General features: G+C 35.6%; 3 protein-coding genes across 6 annotated transcripts; 1 reads left to right on the top strand and 2 right to left on the bottom strand.

The window, feature by feature from the left end:
- Positions 1 to 3,663: 3,663 nt before the first annotated feature.
- Positions 3,664 to 7,310, top strand: LOC109170658 (putative serine/threonine-protein kinase). 2 transcript variants are annotated; one of them, XM_019319860.1, is made up of 7 exons: positions 3,664 to 3,942; positions 4,319 to 4,481; positions 4,762 to 4,874; positions 5,100 to 5,307; positions 5,394 to 5,628; positions 5,827 to 5,977; positions 6,677 to 7,310. In XM_019319860.1, the coding sequence occupies exons 2-7, from the start codon at positions 4,397 to 4,399 to the stop codon at positions 6,998 to 7,000; spliced, it is 1,116 nt and encodes a 371-aa protein (XP_019175405.1). In that variant the 5' UTR covers positions 3,664 to 3,942; positions 4,319 to 4,396; the 3' UTR covers positions 7,001 to 7,310. The 2 variants fall into 2 exon arrangements, with proteins under 2 accessions (XP_019175405.1, XP_019175413.1); XM_019319868.1 differs by lacking the exon at positions 3,664 to 3,942 and adding an exon at positions 4,008 to 4,027.
- A 145-nt stretch (positions 7,311 to 7,455) lies between these two features.
- On the bottom strand, positions 7,456 to 20,920 carry LOC109170675 (clathrin light chain 1-like). The gene is made up of 4 exons (XM_019319874.1): positions 20,903 to 20,920; positions 9,723 to 10,114; positions 8,252 to 8,405; positions 7,456 to 8,143 (listed from the first exon to the last, which is right to left on the bottom strand). Exons 2-4 carry the CDS (start codon positions 10,109 to 10,111, stop codon positions 7,703 to 7,705), a joined length of 984 nt encoding a protein of 327 aa, XP_019175419.1. The 5' UTR covers positions 10,112 to 10,114; positions 20,903 to 20,920; the 3' UTR covers positions 7,456 to 7,702.
- LOC109170615 (RNA polymerase II C-terminal domain phosphatase-like 1) lies at positions 12,350 to 20,896 on the bottom strand. 3 transcript variants are annotated; one of them, XM_019319812.1, is made up of 17 exons: positions 20,140 to 20,896; positions 18,469 to 18,945; positions 18,160 to 18,370; positions 17,894 to 18,051; positions 17,737 to 17,807; positions 17,509 to 17,614; positions 17,288 to 17,371; positions 16,534 to 17,121; positions 16,383 to 16,446; positions 15,602 to 15,726; positions 15,471 to 15,524; positions 15,231 to 15,327; positions 14,652 to 14,866; positions 14,457 to 14,543; positions 13,550 to 13,615; positions 13,387 to 13,460; positions 12,350 to 13,237 (listed from the first exon to the last, which is right to left on the bottom strand). In XM_019319812.1, the coding sequence occupies exons 1-17, from the start codon at positions 20,422 to 20,424 to the stop codon at positions 13,129 to 13,131; spliced, it is 2,871 nt and encodes a 956-aa protein (XP_019175357.1). In that variant the 5' UTR covers positions 20,425 to 20,896; the 3' UTR covers positions 12,350 to 13,128. The 3 variants fall into 3 exon arrangements, with proteins under 3 accessions (XP_019175357.1, XP_019175365.1, XP_019175373.1); XM_019319820.1 differs by having other exon boundaries at positions 17,942 to 18,051; XM_019319828.1 differs by lacking the exons at positions 12,350 to 13,237; positions 13,387 to 13,460; positions 13,550 to 13,615 and adding an exon at positions 14,352 to 14,368 and having other exon boundaries at positions 14,402 to 14,543.
- Positions 20,921 to 21,387: the final 467 nt, after the last annotated feature.

Here is a 21,387-nt window from a genome sequence, read left to right as displayed (position 1 = left end):
ATGAACAGATACTGCATTGTAATAAAATCAATAGTATTAAAAAATAAAAAAAAAATCTCTCCTCTCTCGGCCTTCGTCTCTGGCGGAGACGAAGACTTCACTAAAATAAATTTAAAATAATGATCAACACGTCAGCGGTAACTGGATGAACACGTAAATTTTAGTTTAACTGCATAATTTTGAAATGTTTTTCTTTTTATTTATTTACATTTTGAGTTTGATAACCCAATTACATTTTTACTTGTAGTTCGGTAATCTATTTAAGCATTATTTCAATTTTAAAAATGAAAGTTGACAATCATACGTAAAAGTATCACAAAAATTGAGAGATTAGAAGTATTTTTTTCTCAAAAATCTCATATTATTTAGAAATTCAAATGAGATTTTAAAAGTGTTGTCATAAAATAAATTTTATAATTATTTTTTTTATAGTGAGAAAAATTGCAACTACTATATGAGATTACTCAAGGATGTTCCCCAGATAAACTCGTTACTATATAATAGTCTACACGTCACACGTGAGAAGAAAACCACACTAATAATATACATGTTTGGAAAGGTAATTATACCAGGAAGTTCGACTAAAATGTTAATAGTAATCAAACTCATAACTTTTAGGTATGAGAATATAAAATCATTCTTGAAGTAAGAGCATCTCCAATAGTTGTAATTTTTGAGGAGTGTTTGCATGTTTGACTAGGAAAGAGAAGATGAAAGGGGAGGGGAAAAAAAAAAAGGAAAACTAATTGAAAAAAAATTTATTTTTTTTGAAAGAGAAAAGTGTCAGGATAACGTGTCCGGCCAGGGATGGAGCTAGAAAATTATTTGAGTGGAGCGAAATTTAAATGACGATAGAAATGTCAATTACAAAATATCAAACAATCATAATAAGGTTAAACTACAAAATATATTATAATATTACAATAAAATATTTTTGATAGATTACACGATAATTAGAGTCGGAGCCAAAAATATACTTAAGTGAAGTGAAAATGTAAAAATATTTATGACCAAATATAAAACATAATCAATTAGATAAAATAATTTGAATAACACTATATTCATAAATACTTTTTAATTTTAATTTTTTATAGTTAAATCAGCTTTAAATTTTTCTAAATTAATTCGAATACAATGAAGTATAATATAAACTTGTATACTACATTAATTAAATAATTATTAAAAATTAGACTAAAAGAGCATTTAATTTGTTAATTAATAAATGATTCATAAAAGTAGACTACAAAAATATTTAATTTATCTTAGAAAGGAATGAAAGAGATAAAATAAACCACTGAAGATAATAAAAAGGGTTGTTAATGAGATTTGACCAAATTTGAAGTTCTACCAACTGAGTTACTTAAACTATTAACATTTTAAACGTAAATATATATTTTATATAACCTTTAATTCTATATATGAATATATATATATATATATATATATATATATATATATATATATATATATATATATATATATATATAGGGTAGGGTTCCAGTGAGAACATGAGTTTAGGTGAGAACGTAAGAACACATTCTGTGCATCCGTGAAATATAATCTAATGGTCATGATTGAGTAATAAACATAGAATAGAATATAATGAAATAATTATAGAGGGCAAATTAGTAATGTAGCAATAATCGCAGTATATGGTCGAAATCGCATTTAATAATATTTCCATATAATTATGATCGTAAAAATAGTATATAAACGGATGATTGATATTAATCACGCAATATACCGGCGTTGAGCAGCAAGAACACAGTAGTAATGGATTCTTCTCCTCCGTTTGCGACCGACGACACATGTAAGTTAGTTTTATGATTTTATGAGTGCGGTAGTTGTGTGTTTGTAGTTGTATTGTTGTGTGATGGTGTGTGCAGAATGACAAAAGGATGTGTGCAACTAGTTCGAAATGGGTTGGGGTATAATGAGAAGTGGTATAATGTTTGTAATGTTAATGGTCTGTGCTAAACGATAAAAGGTTGTGTGCAACAAGTTCGAAATGGGTTGGGGTATAAGAGGGAATAAGAAAACGGAACGCTAAGTGTATATGGAGTATTCGTGTGGGATGGTGTTTGCAACTAGCCGAGACAGCTTGTGCATTCAGGGGGTGATGGTATACAGTATAACACTAACAGAAATGAGAAGTGGTCAAGTGTTTGTAGTATTATTGGTGTGTGCAGAGTGATAATGTGCGGGTGCAACCTGTTGGTAAGGAGGTAGGGTTTAATAAAAATAGATGAAAAAGAGACGACCAGAATTGACGTAGTATACCTGAGGGGCGGTGTGAGCAACGGTATGATATGGCCTGTGCAATCGATGTTGATGGGAGACGGTATAAGCCTAACAACAAATAAGAAAGTGGTAGAGTTGAAATACAATTATTGGTGTGTGGTACATGATAATGCGACATGTGCAACCTAAAATAAATGAGTTATAGTATAATAAAAAGAGAAGAAGACGGAACGAGCAGTATTGCTGTAGTAATAATTAGGGAGAGAGTGTGCAATATGAGGATATGGAATGTGCAATCTGGGGTGGAGGGTACACAGTTTACCCCTACAAACAAATGAGAAGTGGTAAAGTTGAAATAGTATTATTGGTGTGTGGTACATGATAAGGCGACGGGTGCAACCTATTAGTAATGAGCTTGGGTATAATTAAAATAAAAGAAGATGGACCAAGCAATATTTACATAGTATTCCGACTCACAGTTTGCAATTTTGTTGTGATTTGTTTTTTTGTAATGCATATTGCTTTTTTATTTGTGAGTCGCTCTTATTTGAAGTGTAGTTTAATCAAAAGAATTGGTTTTGATATGTAGCAGGTGAGAGCGAAAATACTAATGACACCGCAACATGTGACATGGAAATCTCCCCTGGAAACACAACATACTGGGTCCCAAAATATGATGCGAAAATGAAACCAACCACCGAGACTCCACCGGAAGAAGAATAATTGCAAACACCAAAGCCAAATAATGAATACAAAAAAAAAAACGCGTGCTTGGGAAGACAAATAGACAAATCGTGAAGGGAAAGAAATAATACTGAACCATTAAATCAGGGCTTACCATTAATAAAATAGATAGACCCAATTTAAATTACACAAAAACCCCTAAACGCATAACATATAAGCGGCAATAACTAATTCATCAACACCGTTAAGATTAAAGCTTGGATGGCTAAGATTTGTTCCCACGTTCTCACTTGAAGAGGTGTTCTCATATGAACCTAACTCTATATATATAAATAAGGGGTAGGGTAAGGGAGTGGGGACAACTGCCCCCACTGCTTTCATAGTAGTTCCGTCCATGCGTTCGGCTGGACGCGCCTAATACAAATAATGTTCACGAGTTTTACTGATTGCGGTGAAATTACAAAAATCAAGATCTCTATGTAGAAATTAAATTTATTCTCTCTTCCCACTTCCTCTTTCAGATTCCCACTTACAAAAATTAAGCAAAATGTCTCTATTAGGATGCTCCACAACATAATACGGAGTACTATGATACTTCTAATTACACAACAAGACCTAAACCCCACCTAATAGTCGGAATGGAGTTCTAATAAGTTAAAAGAAAAGAAGGTGAGAGTAGACGGAGAGAAGCAGACGTCGTTTTCCGTCGCAAAAGACCGCTCGTTCATCGAACCAACACATTTCCATTTTTATCTGTTGAAACGTAAACGCTAACACGCTCATCCGTCAGTTAAATCAAAAGCCAGCTAATGACTCCTGAGGCCATTAGTTGACTCGGCACCGATCGAACCCCAAGAGTTTTCACACCAGCCGTTTTCTCTCTTCAGTCTTTTCCTCCGTTTTCTTCGTGCAAGTCTATACCATACTTCACTTCCTCGGACAATTCAGCTCAATCGCGTCTCCTCACCGCCTCGAAATGCTGAGGTTTTAGCTTCTGCATTTCTCAACTCCGATCAGGTATGTGATGAAACGCTATCGACCTTATTATGTCACTTTCGTGTAATTTCGAAATCTCTTCCTGATCGATCAATCGAGGAGCTCGGTACGGTTGGCTTTCGTAGTGTATTTGTTTTTGTTATATGCTTGGAATACGCCTTAGCTGAGTTAGCTGCTTGGATTTGGATATATATAGCTGAAACTCAAGTGCGTTTTAATGAATCCAGGTGTGAATTTTGAGTTAAATTATGTGTTGTATGACTGTATGGTGATTGGTGAGATATTAAGTGCCATTTGAAGCTAAGATGGCGTGAGGTTTCAAGTTTTCGTGACCTTTCTTTTCTAGCGGTTGATTTTGATGTTTGAATGGTTTCTGTTGTGTCTGCATGGGAGGCAGGGAAGCGGAGGAGCTGAGAATGTACTCCGTGATCAATAATTGCGATTGCTGAATTTCTGCTATATAAAGCGTATTGACATGAGTTGCTGTTTTGGTGGATCAAGTGTGCGCCGTAGAAGGAGTAGTAATAATTGTTCTCATCATGGAGCTCGTGATACTGGGGGTGAGTGCTTAAGATCCTTCAAAAGTTCGACAATTATTGTTCAGTTGCCTCGTAATTGACTACACTAGGGTTCCAGGCTAATCCCATGGGGTTCAAATTGGGTGTATTTCCTATTTATCCTGAACCTGTAAAAGGTTGATTGTAATGCAGATGGATGCCTTTGATGCATTGAAGAATAATTATATTCCAGCAGTTGCAGGATTTGTTCTTGCATTTGTTGGAATACTTTTTAACCCTAATGTGCTGTATCTTAAATCTTCACTTACCTTTATCTGCCTAGGTCACTCTGTTGGAACAACAACAAATTTCTCATACACCGAGTTAAGAGAAGCAACAGACAACTTCAGTCAAGTTAATAAGATTGGAAGAGGAGGTTTTGGGACTGTTTACAAGGTATTACTACTTTCTGTTGTGACTATTCTCTTCTTCTTTGGATTAGTCCTGCATTGCACATGCCAGACTCTATAATTTTCACAGTTTAAAAAAAGTATTAGCTAATAACATTGCTTTTGTCCCGTTGAATGTTTTCTAAACGTTTGGCTTATATGACATATCAAGACTCTGCATGTGCAATTTATATGCATGTCTCTAATTATCAACCCGAATGCAATTTCATAGGGAACCCTACATGGTTTACAAGTTGCAGTGAAAGCACTCTCTGCCGAATCAAGACAAGGAATCCGTGAGTTTTTGACAGAGATTGAAACTATATCAAATGTAAAACATCCTAATCTGGTCGAGTTAATTGGGTGCTGTGTTCATGGTGATAATCGGCTCTTGGTCTATGAATATTTAGAGAATAGGAGCCTTGATCGAGCATTATTTGGTAAGTTTGTAGTGGAGATAATAAATTCTATCAAATCAAATTCATATTATCTAGTGAAACTCTTAATATACTACTTATGTTTGCAGGTCAAAGGAGAGATGCTAACTTGGATTGGAGAACAAGAGCTGCTATTTGCATAGGAACTGCCAAGGGTCTAGCTTATCTTCATGAAAACTTAGTACCACATATAGTACACAGGGACATTAAAGCCAGTAATATACTGCTTGACAAGGATTATAAACCAAAGATAGGAGATTTCGGGTTGGCTAAACTTTTCCCAGAGAATATAACCCACATCAGTACCAAAATAGCAGGAACAACGTATGTCTCTCTTTTACTTTGCAGTTAAAATATAGTTGTTTTTCCTGCCACGAATGCTTAATACTTCTCGCTTTTGTTAATTGTCAGAGAATTGATAAATGCCTTTGAAATGAGCGAGTTATAAAATTTGAACTACATCTTAGGCTTAACTGAAAGCATGTTATTCTTACATGTACCCCTTGTCTTTATTACAAGCAGTGGTTACCTGGCACCTGAATATGTAATAGGCGGTCAATTGACATTAAAGGCTGATGTCTACAGCTTTGGCGTCCTAATACTTGAAGTTATAAGTGCAAGGAGCAGTTCAAGTATTAGCTGGGGAGGACAACAGAAATTACTTTTGGAACGGGTGGGTGAGAACTTATCAATTATCAATCTGTTGCATTCTAGTCTTGACTCTAAGTCTAATAATTTCTTCCGCATACAAATAAATGGTAATTGTTCTTCAAAGCAGTATATTTGCCCGTATATATCTTTAATCTTGCCTCCATACTTGTTAACAGGCCTTCACTGGGTTTGCTCACTATTCGATTGCAAATATAAGCCTCAATCCTAATTATATGCCATCATAACCAAATCTGTTAGTAATCTGTATTTGCTAAAGAAGTAGACTAGTTCTTTCCACTTTTCTAATGAAGTATTTGGCTCACCTCTTTTTTATTCCTAAAATCCTTAGCCATTCTTTAAATACTATATGGAATATTTGTGTATCTCATTTGCTAGAAATTCTGGTGTGCTTCTGGAGTAAGAATATTTTACTCCATGAGCAATGAACACAACACAATCTACTGGCAGTCCAATTTCAAAGGGACCCCATGGAAGTTTAACAAAAGTAGATTGTTTGGTGTTATACGCTCCTGGAGTAAAAAAAAAAAATCATTTTTCTCCAAGTATACAGAATAATTTTTCCCCATTTGCATCTATGTACAAGATTGTTTGGTGCCTTTCTTTTGGGCACCAACTGGCGGGAACCTGAAATCATTGATCACTGGGTTTGAAGCTTCTTTCTTGCTGGTTTTAAAAGCTAACAAAACGTTCCATACCCCAGGCATGGGAGCTGTATGAAGGAGGCAATTTGTTGGAGTTGGTGGACTCCGAACTGGGTCAGTACCCCGAGAAGGAAGTCTTGAAGTATATGAAGGTTGCACTTTTCTGCACCCAAGCAAATGCAAGTCGTAGACCGATGATGAGCCAGGTCATCGACATGCTCTCCAAAGACATTCGGCTAAATGAGAAGGAACTGACACCACCCGGTTTCTTTCAAGATTCTGACAGGGTTGGCTCTCCATCAAAACAGAACTTATCTGAAACGTCAACAAGTCGACCGATGAGCTCTGTTCCCTTTACCATCACTCAGGTGACTGCTAGATAATGATCATTGTCAACTGGTGCTAAAACCATCCAGGATACACACACGGCGATTTCAATTTGCACAAAGAAGAGTCTGTATAAGGACTGCAGTAGCCAGTAGGGATGTAGGAAAGTAGTGTCATATTCGGTGGGTTAAATTATTATTGGTTGATATTTATATTGTTTTCCTCTTTTTCTTTCTATTGCTTTCCTCTTTTTGATTTTTGATTTTTGATTTTTGATTTACTGAGAGGCCTATACACGGTTTCTTTTTTATGCTACTGCCTTCTGTATATGATGTGATTAAATATATTATATTTCCTTTCATTCTCCTACTATGTACCTTCCAAACTAGGCATAAATGGACAAGAATTACGTTAGAGGGACCTCTCATGATATGGGATGTGGAGTGTTTGGAGCATGGTGGGACGAGACAAAATTGGTACCTAAATGCATTTTCCAATGGAGATAGAGAACTAGAGAAGCAATACAAAAATTTTATTGACCGGTTGAAAACGAAAATACTCCATAACCGATAAATGAGGGTCAATACACAACAATAAACTGAATACTAGGAAACAGATCTCCACAATCTGAACAGAGTAACGAAGGTCTACAATCAAATGCAATTGTAGTAGAATGCAAGATTAATAAGTGAGACAATCATACAAAATTCGTGCACGGCGAAAAACAAAAAACAAAGTCCACAGACATATTAGAAGATTCAAGTAGAGGGCTGTTCCTCTGTGACGGTGGCAGGTTCTTCCGATGCAGGAGCAGGCGTTTTAGAATCGCTGACAGGTGGAGCTGCTGCTGCAGCTGCAGATGGTTCTGCTTCTTTCGCATCCTTGACATTTTTCCCATCCTTGGCGTCTTTCGTATCCTTCTTCCCGTCTTTGCCATCCTTGGGAGCGGGAGGGGGTGGTAACATGTGAGGTGGTGGCTTATGCTTAAGCTTCACCAGTATTTGGCGCATCCTTGAAAGCTCGGTGGGTTTTCCAGGTTTCGGCCCTTGGATCACAGTGATACCTGGCTTCTTCTCTTGATCCTTCTTCCTACCCTTCTTCTCAATGTTGGGCACCTCATTAGGAATGAGCTCAGCAATAGCTTTCCAGTATTGCTTATCAGCTTCTTTATGGAACTTCTCTTGACTAGCTAAGGATAACTGTATTGAGAAAATGGATATTTAAGTGTCAAATGCTTTGAAAATCCAAAACAAGGTTTAAAAAGAATGACAAGTGATCAAAGCATAAAATCTTTTATTAAGCTTAACCTTCTCTTTTTCCCTGTTAATGGTCATATTAGTTTCAATATTGAGCTTTCTTTTTTCATAGAAAGCTCTCTTATACTCTTCTCCTTCTTCAATAATTTGGTTTCTTATTTCCTTTTCCTGCTTTTCCTTCTCCTCAAGTCGAATGGTGTTTAGCCTGCACCAAAGAAAAAACAAAAGTAATAACAGTTATAAGAAATTCCCTACCATATTTTGTAAGATGACCTTCAAATTGCAATATTGGCTCTATCTTTGTGCAAAGGGATGGACTCATAAATACGATAGAGCTTGTATCTTTCATGATGGCGTAGTTCACAAAACAATTCAACAAAGGTGAAAAAAAATGCAGCAGAATGCCTGAAAGTCTTAAAGATTTTTTCAGACTCGCTTGCAACCGACTATACATGCTTCCTTCCCTCAACAAAACAGTACACACCTCAATTACATTAATTATTAGTACCATTTCAAATGGTTGTACAGTACTAAATTAGAAATAAAGGTTTGGACCGTTGGACACTTGTTCAGTGATAGGCTAGGGAAAATTTGCTCTCCAAATTCCATCAGCCCTAAACCACTCCCCCAACCAATGACCAATAAACACCCCAACATGTTTTTGAAATTAAAACCTAAAACACTCAAGATGGAGAAACATATTAATAAGGTTACATATATCAAAGCTTTTGCCTGATCTAATGAAGATGGAGAAATCAATATTATAGTAAAACAGAACACACCAAAAATTACCATGTGACTTTCCTACTTCAAAATCTAAAGTTGGATCTGGATCCACAAAAGTGATTTCAAGTTCAAACAATTAAAAATTGATCTGATTTCTGGTACCATCTAATCCTAACCAAGATCACAAGGGAAAGAAAAACCCTGACCATAATCAAATTAAAAATTGATCACTTCTGATACCATCAAATCCTAACCAAGATCACTAGTAAACGAAAAATCCTGACCAAGATCAAATCCTCAAAATTTATAACATAGAAACAAAAGTGTCGATTAATCATAGATTTATTTGGTATAGAGTAATTTAAGCCTAGAAGTACCATAAATCCAATATTGGCATAACATAAATGAAGTGGATAATAATGTTGAAGAAATCGCAATGTTTCCTTTGTCAAATAAAGTCAATATCAGCTAGATGTAAAGCGAATCAGTAAAATCTAGATATTCATAGCAAACATTAAATCTTGTCTAAAATTAGGTCTACATGTGTGCAATAAAGAGTAGATCTGCATATTCCAGTCATAAAATTCCACAACCAAACTCATCTGTTGATCAGTTACAATTGAAGTTAATCAGCTCAAGACAGGTGTATACGAAGAGTACACGCAAGTCGCAACCATGTCGTTGAAGAGAAACAAGAAGAAAAATATACGGATTAGATAATAACCGAAATAAAGTTTCGGAGAATATCGAATCGGATTTCAGAACTAAGAAGAAAAAAGATGAAAAGAGAACTCGCCTTCGCCATTCGCGCAGAGCAGAGCCTTCCTCTCGCATTTCATTCGGAGGAGGAAGCACCGGTCCATCGGAGCTGAATATTCCCTCGGAGTCTTCCCCAAGGTCATAGGGCTTTCCATTTCCGTTGGAAACCGGAACGGCCGAGGATCCAAACGGAGTGGCCTGTCCCTGGAACGGATCAGACTCGAATCTGTAAGGATCAGGGCTGTCGACGGTTTCAGATGCCTGTTCCGCCGTCACTTCAACGTAGTCCTCAGACAATTCCGCAGCAGGTTGGTACGGCGGCGTTTCGGATGAGAAAGCCGAGTAGCCGCCATAGCTACCGTCTTCAAACGGAGGCGGTGGCGTCGCGTGCTCTCCGTCCATGCTAAAGGTGTCAAACGAAGCCATTCTCTCTCTCTCTACAAAATCCCAGATCTTTAGCTCTCTCTAAATATGCGTGTGCCTGTATTCTTTGTGATGTGTCCACAATACCATATAGACAGACAAAGGAATTGATTTCCCCCTCTCCACATTTTACTCCTTTTTACTTTTTGTTTTTACTATTTTTTTGGAAACTTTTTTTTACGTCCCAAATTATGCACAATCGCCTATTTCTTGATTGATTTATTTACTTTTATTCATTAGTCTCAATTTAAAAATTATTAGAAAAAGTAAATTACGAGTCATCTTGTCAATTCATAAATTTTCTCTTCTTTGATCGATTTAAAAATATAATTTAAATAATCAGTCAAACAAATTAAGTTAGCTCCACAAGACTTCTTGATCTATTATTATATGTTTGTCCATAGCTCATTGATAGATCTTGTAATAAATAATTGTCTAATTGTATATCAATATGATTGAAGTTACTTAAAGTTTAAAGTTAGATTAAAAATACTCCGTATCTGCTATTAAAATTACTATTAATAGCGTAATTTTAAGAACTGATTTTTTATCAATATAACTAAAATAAAACAAAATTTAGTAAAAATAATAATGTTACCTTTCTATAAAAGAATACTAATTTTCTAAAACCTTTAAAAAGTAAATTTGTTTATTTTTAATGATTAATTAGTGGATAGAACATTAAAGATGGATTATTGTACGAACACGTATCATTATTCTTTATATAATTAAAATTTCACTTAAAAAATCAAGAAAACATTAATCATTGTATAAAAAAAAAAAAGACTTGATTTTTTTTATCTTTTGTGGTTTAAAAATCTTTTACATAATATATATATATATATATATATATATATATATATATATATATATATATATATATATATATATATATATATATATATATATATATATATATATATAGGTTCTGGTGCCCAGGTGCAGTTGTGCGGTTTAATCTGGGCCATTCATCTCGCTTAAATCAACGTTCAGGATTGTCAAAATTTATTTTAAAAAAAATGCAATGGCAATTTTGTAATTTTTGCATCTAGGTCAAAATTAAGGTGGACGAATCTGTGATTAATGTGTGTGAGGTTTGTATATAAGTTGCGTGAGTTTTGTGCTTAAGTGCGTGGGGTTGTGCTTAACGTGAGTAGTTGTTAAAAGTTAAAGTGTGGACTTTTGTGCTTAAGGTGCGTGAAATTTGTTCTTAATGTGAGTGGAGTTTGTGCTTAATGTGTGTGAGGTTATGAAAATTAAGAAGCATAAGCTAAAAATGGCGCACCTTAAGTGATAGAAACACGCACCTTAAGTGTTAGATCTTAAGCACAAACTCACGCATATTAAGTACAAACCCACACACATTAAGCACAAGTACATTAAGCACAAAACTCACGCACTTTAAACATTAAATTCACAGACTTTGATCTAAATTTGATCAACGGCTCAGATCTAACCGCACGGGAAGCTATACCCACACCTGAGCACCTGTCGCGCCTGGGAGCGAAATGCGAATAACTCAGCATGGCATGTTCAGATGTAGGTGCACTTATAGTTATAACTAAGTGCACCTAAGTGAAAGTACGTGTACCCAATCAATGAATGTTAACAAAACAAAATTACATACAAGTAAAATGTATTATAACTAGGTGCATCAATACTAAGTGCACCTAACGTTATAACTAGGTGCATCTATAGTTATAAGTAGTTACACTTACATCTAAATGCACGAATGTTAACAAGGTAAAATTACTTACACTAGCACTTTTTACTTGCAAATGTGCACCACTACATGCACTTAAAAACATTTACATGCACCAAAATTCTTGTTATTATTTACAAAAATGTCACCGCGTCATTTTTTAAAAATTCCATCTAAATATAAACCTGAATCCATTAGAATAATGCTATAATCGTGGATAAATTATCTCTCAACCTGAATCCACATTGCAAGGTAAACTCGAATTCAAAAATACATACTAAATATTCACAATTTATTAAAATACTAAATGTTCACAATTTATGAACATTCAGTATGCAAATTGTGCATTTTGAACCCAAGTCCACCTTGCAAGATAGATCTAAATCCATAACATAACTGCTGATAATCAATGAATAAAAACTTCTTAAGAGCAAAAGACTGCATTATTCATTGCAATTCAATTACCCAAATCACAAAATTTGATTCAACTTGAGCTAATATTAACCCATAAACTGAAGCTCATAAAATCAAAAACTCAATTTTCACATTGTAAAGAAATATATTTACCTTGATTTCTAACACGAAAAAAGGTGGGAAAATTGCATTAATCAGAGCCTTTATACAAAAAGAAAGACACTAAACGAAAAGGAAAAACCATCCTATACAAGGAGGGAGGGATAGGATGGAGACTATGACATCTACCTCAGTACATTCACACCAGCAGAGAATGTAACGATACAACACAAAATTTTTCCTCGTAACGAAGAGGAACCAAGAAGAGAGGTTTGGTCAAGTTTAACAACCTCGAGTCCTCGACCAACCACCAGAGGCTGGAACCGTCAAAATTTGGAGTCTGCTCCGGCAAACAAAGCCATCTACTAAACTATTCAAATCTACATCCCCATCATCTCCCATCTCGCCATGATCACCACAGAATAGAACCAAAGCTACACATTCAGGTCATACCGAATCATCCATGGATGAGCCGGCTTTCAAACATTGTGATTATAGTGAAGCGCTAATGAGGCTTTATGGGCCAGGGGGTGGAAATGATACAACAAACCCATAGTAATGTCGCGCAAAGTTGATGGACATTGAAACTCACTTTAAGCAGATGTGTATAGCCAGGAAGGTTTCGCGAACAAGTTTTTTAAATAGAGGCAAGGGCACTTGGTTGTAGGAATGGTATCATCCACAGTAAGTTGATGGGGGCACACCCGTGAAAGCAGCTGGCCTCGGTTGCAGGTAATGTTGTCATATTAGGTCTGCTCTCTATGTGGGCATTTGGACAAAAGGAGTATCGATCAACATCTATGTTTCATGGCACGGCAGAAGCATTCTTTGAATACTTGGAAGAGGATGACACCCGCTGTACAAATCGAGGATATTCAGGCTTTAACCGTTTATTGGAGAACACCTGCAATGACCTGGTCCAAAGGAAATATTGCGTAAACAAGTGATGTAAAATCATTAAAGATCTGATTTGGGAAAAAATTGAAAGAAGAACCAGACATATTCTAGCTTGCTGCAACATGAGAAGGCATATGAGTTTTTGCGTTCTCAGTAAAGTTATTACCTTGGAGAACCCTGGCGTTTGTGAGAGAACTGACCAAGCGTGGATTTTAAAGCTCCAAGAGCCCTTTCAGCAGCCTAAGGAATGAAATATCAAAGGCAATAATTGAGAATCAAGACACATCATTGAATATACAATAGTACAAACTTCGAAAGAATATTAGTACCTGTGCCTTAGCTTCATCCCATGTTGACCCAATTCCCTTACCAAACACCTCTCCATCTATTTCAACCTGAATCCAATTTGAACAAAATTAAAAAATTAAATCCAAAAAGCAATTTACATAATTAATGAAGCTTTATTTATTTATTTATTTTAAACCCTCCAACTAATGAAATTTAATTCTAAGTAGATATGTTATAATTCCAGTTAGTGCCTTGTCCAAATCTATACAAGAATGTTCTATCCATTGCTCATTGGTAGTAGATCCACATAACATATATGTATAACTGATTACTAGTACCGGGTTACCATAAAGTTGCAACAAAATTCCAACCTTTCTTACAGGATAGTTAAATCATAAATGCATAAATTAACTGATTACAATCTTTTTTCACACAATGTCACACTTGGCAAAGGTGAAAAGTTGTGAAGGAAGAAAAGTGGGTTGTTGTGGAGATGGGGTTTTTTAAATTTCCATGTCAACATGTTTGTATTTGCCCATATTATAGTAAAATTGCCAAAATTGAAACATTTGGATAGAATTCAAAAATTGAGTAAAGGTATGGATATTTGGTACCATTAGGTTTAAACTAAACCTGCAGACTAATCCTAAAAACTTCTATACCAAATCTCAGGTTAGAAAGAAAATCAATTCCTTTTAAATTTTTTATATTCATATTCAATTTTGAGATAATGATAAAGAGCAGAATGACAAGGTCAGGAAATAATAAGATCTCAATTACAAAAAGAGCCCTCTATTTAACAAGAGAATTATTTCAAGAAAGAACCAAACATGTACAAATCATACAACCAAAAACCTATCCTCCCAATCAAAACAGATCAAACAAAGAAAAACACAAACAAACAAACAATTTCAAAAAATTAAAGATGCCTGTGAATTGCTCACTAACCTGGGCATGTATTTCATTTTTCTGGCCTGGAGCAGCAGAAAGTTGTGGTTGAGTTTGAAAGGCCAAACTAAGGCCCTCTGTTGTGCACTGGAATATTGAAAACCAATTAATGGCATGGCCAAAAATCTCAGAATTCCCAATTAGAGCAATAATAAACCAACTAAAGAAAGGGGGGAAATGCTTATGAGATCTTACCAGCTCTCTAAGCGCAGCAACTGAACCCATTGACTTCTTGGAGGCCTCCAGTTTTGAGTCCAGACCTCGAAGTGGTTCTGATGTGGATGAAAATGGCAGAACATCCTCCTTAATTGATTGATACCCAAACATATTGTTGTCATTTGCAAAACCATTCCGAATCCCATCACCAGGTATAGAACTTGAATCGGGGTTGAGACGTGACATGTACTTGTCTGTAAACCAATCAGAAAACCTCACTGTTGTGATTGATAAAAGACTAAGCACCTTAAATATTACAGGTCGCCAATTCGGAGCTTAAATGTTTGATTGGTTAAAACATGTTTTGCTCAATTTTGTGTTTATTTGGATCAACTGTGTTTTGGAAATCCTTAGGGATCTTATAAAAAAGAGGTTTTCCCCTCTTCACTAGCTTGGAAACCCCTTTTTTACTTTCACATTTGGGCCAACTATTATTTGGAGCAGAGGAGATTCAAAATACTCAGGGCCAAATATACACTATCTTGACACATAACACTTTACAAGCAATTATATGGCACAGGAATAATAACAAACAAGAATGAGCAACATATATCCTACCAGCCAAATTCTTAAGAGATCTCTCAGCGGCATAATGCTGTGCTTCCCTTCTAGTTCTACCAATTCCTACTCCAATTTTCTCACCCGCAAACCAGGCCTACAAAAGATTATTGATGCCATGTTATCATTAAGATAAGCAGAGCCACATAATCAGAATTGGACTATATGGAAAAAAAAAAAAAAAAAAAAAATTACAATTCCCAATAATGCCAGAATTGAGAGACAATTTATAACGCTTACCTCTGCATTGAACTGCAGATCACTGCTTGAAACCAATGTTGACCTGTACTCCAACTGCAGGAATTCAAAATGAGAACTGATTAACTTCAAAAAAAACAAACAAACTGCAAGGGCAACAGTCTGTACAGTACCTTTGTTCCACACTTCAATGCAATATCATGTAATGCTCCAACTTCTGTTTCAGCATATGAATCAAATCGTCCAGGTTCAAGGTCAAGATCCCTATTCCCAGACCGGGCCAAGGGAACTTCCTCACCTACATAACTTACCAGTGTTATTCTTCTAACACTTCTATCTCCAATACATTGATCAAGTCTATTATGCAATCTTTGGTCTAACCATGTTATGCATATTATACTTAACCTCTACTGTAAGAAATCTGCACATACAAACTAAAACTCTATCCTCTATGCAGGAAATTATGATTCCTATGAACCAAACAACTGTCATTTATATGACAACTAATCCAACCACCAAGGTTCCTTTTCCATTATAAGAAAAGAAAGAAAGATGTAGAGAGCACAATTAAATCAACCTGAACAAGGAAAGGCAAAGTAACAGCCCAGACATTTGCTTTCCATGACTTTAAGAGATCAGTATTTAAATACATAAGATTGTGGACTCTCTATGAGCCTTATTCAAATGACTGAAATCCATAAAAGTATTATCTGACACTTCTGACATAAAACTCAGCGAGATTGCTTAGAAGGTAAATGTTCAGAATGTTTATGTTCTCCTCCATAGAATACTTCATTAAAAAAACATTTAATTTAAAAGCCAAAAAGAACAGAAAAGACAACACCCTAGTTGAATAATGTTTGAAATATGAACTCATCACATTGAAACTAAATCATCTAATTAAATATTTGGGAGGGCAGATTGAATAAGAAATGATCAATATTCATCATTTACCTGAAAATGATTGAAATCTAGGCAGTGATTGATTCAATCTCATTCGATCATCACTTGGTATTGCCTGGACACAAGAATTAAAAAGCAAGGTCAAAACAAAGCAAACAGAATTTATGTCAGGCACATTTGGAAGAGGAACTAGGCAACTTGCCTCCTTTGACAACATCTGGCTTTCAACATGTCTATCAGATGGAACAGAACCATCCATTTTGTGGAGATAAGGAGGATGATGAGGTCGGTGCTTCTCCATATGCATTGAATCTGCACTCAAAGGAAAATCCTTGGGTGGTAGGACTCGGTTCAGTTGTCCAGGACCCATTTCTTCCTCTGTTGGAAACCAACTACGTGGTTGAACCCTAGGAACAGATGCTGGTACAGAGGGCCGTACAGGAAGCTGAGATTCACCTGATGCATGCTCTCTGTTGTCCATACCATGTTGTAAAATAAGTAGTCTCCTCCTAGTATCAGGATCCAATTCTGATTCCGGTACCTCACCTTCTTCTCTAGCAGGAGAACTCTGTAAGCTTGTGTCTTGAGGCCCCACTTGAGTCAATGATGATTTAAGAACAGGAGTCACTTGAGGTAGCTGTTGACCAGGGAGAGGCATCCCAAGAGTTTGCATGGTTGGTGTAGGGATTGAGAGTGAAGACGACAGCGCAGGGTACTGGAAAGCTGGAGATATTCTAGGATCCAAGCTTGAGACTGTCAATGGAACAGTTGCTGAAGCTGACATTGCCTCCTAAGTGATCATGAAAATTCATGTTAAACCTTATTTGGATGTATTACAAAACAGTTATTTGTTTTCAAAAATAAGAAAAGGGAGACAGGATGGAACTGTATATAGAAAGACTAATTAAAATCCCAGTTTTCAAAATCAAAAGACTAAAAGAGCTACATCAGCATACCTTTAGTCTCTTTTCAACTTCAGCATCAGACATGCCATCAAAACCAAGGGAATCTTTATTCCCATTTGAAGTGGTAGCATCATCCTGAGCAAGAAAAAGCGATGAGCTTTGATCAGATATAATCTTATACAACTACTAAATTAACCCAGATATACATGTCGTTTGGAATCAGAAAAAAAATGGATTGAACAAAGAAAGCTATAAAAACTTTTCCTCCTGACCTCTGAAATCAAATAGTTACTAACGTCAGGAGCAGAAGGTATTTCTTTAATATCACCTTCATATGCAACATCTGAAATTCGTTGTAAGAGGCCCTCATCAAAATCTCTGCACCACATATGGTTTTCATGTAAGGTCAAAAATCAAAATAGAAATACAGCCACAACCGTACAAACAAAGAAATGATAACTTAAAAAGCTTAACAGAAAGGCATCGGTGAAGACAATTACTTGAAAAAACCACCCCTGACATTACACGCGACATTTCTTGCAACACACAGCACAGGAACAGAGTTGTTGCCCTACATAATCATTTTTATCAAGTTATAGCAAGCTCAAACTGCAGAAAACACTTCATAGAAGAATTTACTTTCATAATAGTATTTACTTCAGCTTGAGGAGCATAATATGGAGCAAAGGCAGGAACAACATGCACTCTGGGTTGATCCTTCTCATCCCACACTTTTAAACGATCATCAATGACCAACGACATCTTAGGATGACAGTTTCCATCTTGGAAAACATTAAATAAAGATTTCTTCAAGCCTAAAATCAAATTAAAGGAAAATAATGAGCCTCGAGGAAATACAAATCTTGACCATTGCAATTGTTGGCATTAAAAGTGTGATAATGCTCCATAGCCTAAAAGCTTACCAGACTTGACACAGACTATACGATTCAACAGCTCATTTGAGCTAATTAAATTTGAATCTGGATCAAGAAGCCTCCACATTTCTAAAGCATAATCTCTTTCAGCCATGGTGCAAACATAGACTTCAAAACGCTTCCTACCCCTTGCAGTCAAGTAGCTTCGGAGATCCTCCCATGCAGGTCTCAATCTCACAAGAACACTTGTATCACGAATCTGTCAACAAACAATTACCATATGCAATTATCAACTTACTATATATTAACCCTGTTATCAAGCCTTTAAGAAGTTGACCATTACTATAATATACATACCAATGGATTAATACGGGTCAGAATAATGTTTTTATCAAGTAGCCTAATAAGTGGCCGAACAATTGGCTGATGACTGTCAGATAAAGCTGGAAAGACTTCAGGCTGACATTTGATCACTTTTCCATTATCAATGACCTGATCATTTTCTGCATATTGCTTCAATATACTTTTATCTTCTTGATAACGCTTCACCTCAGCCACCATTCCCAGTACACGTTGTGGGTCAGCCTCACCATTTATTTTACGCTGCAAGTTCTCTATCCTATCTTCAAACGAACGGAGAGTGTTGGCAACTATGAGTGTTTCATCAAGATCAAATACAATTCCAAGACATCTAAGGTTCAGCATGACCAGGCAAGAACTATATAGTCCTGGGGAGACAATGAATCCCCAAAAACAAGGGCAAAAACCACCATACTCCCTAGACTGCATCGCAACCAAATGAAGCTCCTCCCTTCCAAGGGACATAACAGCAGTCTGTGTGGGCAGATCACATGATACAAATAAGTGTTAGACAAGGCAAGACAAATATCACAAAAGCCAAGAAGTGAAATGACGCAAATACTATGATATCAAACTTTGCTATCTCCAATACAAAAAATGGAAAAAAGACATGAAGCTACATATTATACACGTACATGAATGCCATGAGCCAATGGAATTCACATCTTAAAACCCCAATGAGGAACACATTTAAACAAGCAAGAACTAATCATTCAGATAAGAAAATTTCTTACCGAATAAAACCATGATAAATTTATGTTTACAGATATTAAACAAGCTCCATTAATAATCAGAAATTTGTAATATTCAGAAAGAATTTTACACACAATTGGTACACCACACTCCAGAAGTTGAATAAATGTCAAAACAAAAAGGAACAAATGTAATCCAAGATTATTTGATAACAATAAGAAGATTCTATCATTTAAAGCCATCCCAAGAAAGCCATAAAACCGCATATGTCAAATACGTTATTAATCCATAAAACCGCATCATTGTCATCATAATTTATATAGGCTCAATCTTTTAATGTTCTACTTCTATAACAGCAGGAATGAGGAATCCCATTTGCGTAATCATTCATAACAAGGTTTGACAGAGTTCAGAGAAAACATTTCTCAAGTTCTATCAGCAGGTCTCCAGATCCAAGTAGAACTGGAATGGGATTTCAGGTATAGTAATTAGTGGTCCAGTTAATGAAAGAGTTTTCCAAGTATATTTGATGCCCAAATATGAAACAAGCCTGCAAAGGTTCAATGTATAATTCATACAGGTGTCCACTTCTATGTACTCAAAATTTACTTCATAATTGTTCAAATTTGTCCGGAATCCAGTTCACAATTCTCTGTTCAGAAATTAGGGTTCAAGATCCTCTGCAAATGTGTCCCTTAATTTCCCAAATTCAGAACATTAATTAACATTAATAAATCAATATTTTGATTCAGGAATAGAATTTTATCTTTTTTGTTAGACCCTAATTTTGTGTTAACCCTAAGGTTTTAAGTATAAATCAAGATAAATGAGAGAATTAAGATCAATTAAATTAAATTAGGGTTTTACTTTTTCATCTTAAGCTTGTTTGGTAGAGTTCAGAGATGAAAGTTTTCAGCTTTTAATTTCCAATTTCTTATATTCACTTTGAGAATTTCAGCAACTGTGATGATATACCTTGTTTTCTCTGAGACAGGTGGAGTGCAAAACATAGAGCGGCGAGTAGTCCTGTGTCTGTGTCTTTGGAGATTTGGATTCCAGTTTGAAGCTAAGCCCAGAAGAAGAAGAAGAAGTAATAGTGTGAAGCACTGCAAGTGGTGGACACCTCTCACTGGGTTGAGAATAGTGAGAGACTCGAATTTCCTTCCCACCCCAAACGACACCGTTCTGAGGATACAATTCCACTTCTCCCAGAAGTGTCTCACCTTCATACACCTTCACCATCTCCATAGATTTATACATTTTTGTATATTCCAAGAACAATAATAACAATAGTAATAGTAATCAAAAACAGGAATCGGATTCGGCTTTTCACTTTCAATTTCTCATCATCGTGGGAAATTTTCCCTTAAAAAAATCAAAAATCGAAAAACCAGCAATCGGATCCTCTCATCGTTCACGTTTTTGAAATTCGAATATCGAACGGTCCGGTTTTCTCACGGTTTATCCAATTGCTGATACAAACAAAAAATAGACAGATCGGAAAATTAAGGTTTTTATGGAAAATAGATTTTTCCGATGACGATGGTGATTGATTGTATTCCTGACGGTGACGACCACGACGGCGAAAAAACCTTAGATCCAGAGGGAGTGAAAAATCGAAGTTTTAGATTTAGGGTTTGATGAACTGTTTTTCTTTTTTTTCGTTGATGATGATGCAGTTGAGTCACACGAAGAGGAAACCCTAGATCCAGAGGGAGTGAAAAGTCAATTTTGTACCCTCTCTCTCTCTCTCTCCCCCCTTTGCCCTTTGAATCTTTCTCTCTCTAGAAAGCTACACAATTACGTGCTTCAATGATGTGTGTATATATACGCGAAAATAATAATTTTCTCCTTTTTTTACCAAAAAAAAATAAAATAAAATTATGTACTCGTTTTATTTTCTTATCATCCATACTCCATAGAGAGTATTTTAAATACGTAAGGCTTATGTATTTATCTATATGGATAAGGGAAAGGATTTCAGTTACAACTCCTTTTTATTTTATATATATATTATCTATACAAATACAAATTTAATAAAAGTAAATAAAGTTATGTCTTTAACAGAAATATAATTGTTTGATAAAATGAATGGTTCATATTATTTTTATTCTAATATTTTTATTATAATTTTTTTCTATTTTATTCTCTATTATATCATTTATTTTTTCTTAAATACCCTTGTTGGGTTGGGCTTCCCTCCTATGTGGTAAATAGCCCAGT

This window comes from Ipomoea nil, unplaced genomic scaffold (genome assembly GCF_001879475.1).
Source record: "Ipomoea nil cultivar Tokyo-kokei standard unplaced genomic scaffold, Asagao_1.1 scaffold0317, whole genome shotgun sequence".
NCBI classification, from domain to species: Eukaryota; Viridiplantae; Streptophyta; class Magnoliopsida; order Solanales; family Convolvulaceae; genus Ipomoea; species Ipomoea nil.
This window is presented reverse-complemented; position numbering and strand designations above follow the sequence as displayed.

What these genes read in the sequence shown, in the direction of transcription:
- LOC109170658 (XM_019319860.1), top strand. Translation starts at nt 4,397, where the DNA reads ATGAGTTGCTGTTTTGGTGGATCAAGTGTGCGCCGTAGAAGGAGTAGT. An exon ending in CCTTGATCGAGCATTATTTG is followed by an intron (nt 5,308 to 5,393) that starts GTAAGTTTGTAG and finishes TTATGTTTGCAG; the next exon opens with GTCAAAGGAGAGATGCTAAC. An exon ending in AGAAATTACTTTTGGAACGG is followed by an intron (nt 5,978 to 6,676) that starts GTGGGTGAGAAC and finishes TCCATACCCCAG; the next exon opens with GCATGGGAGCTGTATGAAGG.
- LOC109170615 (XM_019319812.1), bottom strand. Translation starts at nt 20,424, where the DNA reads ATGTATAAATCTATGGAGATGGTGAAGGTGTATGAAGGTGAGACACTT. An exon ending in GTCAGGGGTGGTTTTTTCAA is followed by an intron (nt 17,615 to 17,736) that starts GTAATTGTCTTC and finishes TATGTGGTGCAG; the next exon opens with AGATTTTGATGAGGGCCTCT. An exon ending in AAAATGAAATACATGCCCAG is followed by an intron (nt 13,616 to 14,456) that starts GTTAGTGAGCAA and finishes AATTGGATTCAG; the next exon opens with GTTGAAATAGATGGAGAGGT.
- LOC109170675 (XM_019319874.1), bottom strand. Translation starts at nt 10,111, where the DNA reads ATGGCTTCGTTTGACACCTTTAGCATGGACGGAGAGCACGCGACGCCA. An exon ending in GCTCTGCGCGAATGGCGAAG is followed by an intron (nt 8,406 to 9,722) that starts GCGAGTTCTCTT and finishes TCTTTGGTGCAG; the next exon opens with GCTAAACACCATTCGACTTG. An exon ending in TTAACAGGGAAAAAGAGAAG is followed by an intron (nt 8,144 to 8,251) that starts GTTAAGCTTAAT and finishes TTCTCAATACAG; the next exon opens with TTATCCTTAGCTAGTCAAGA.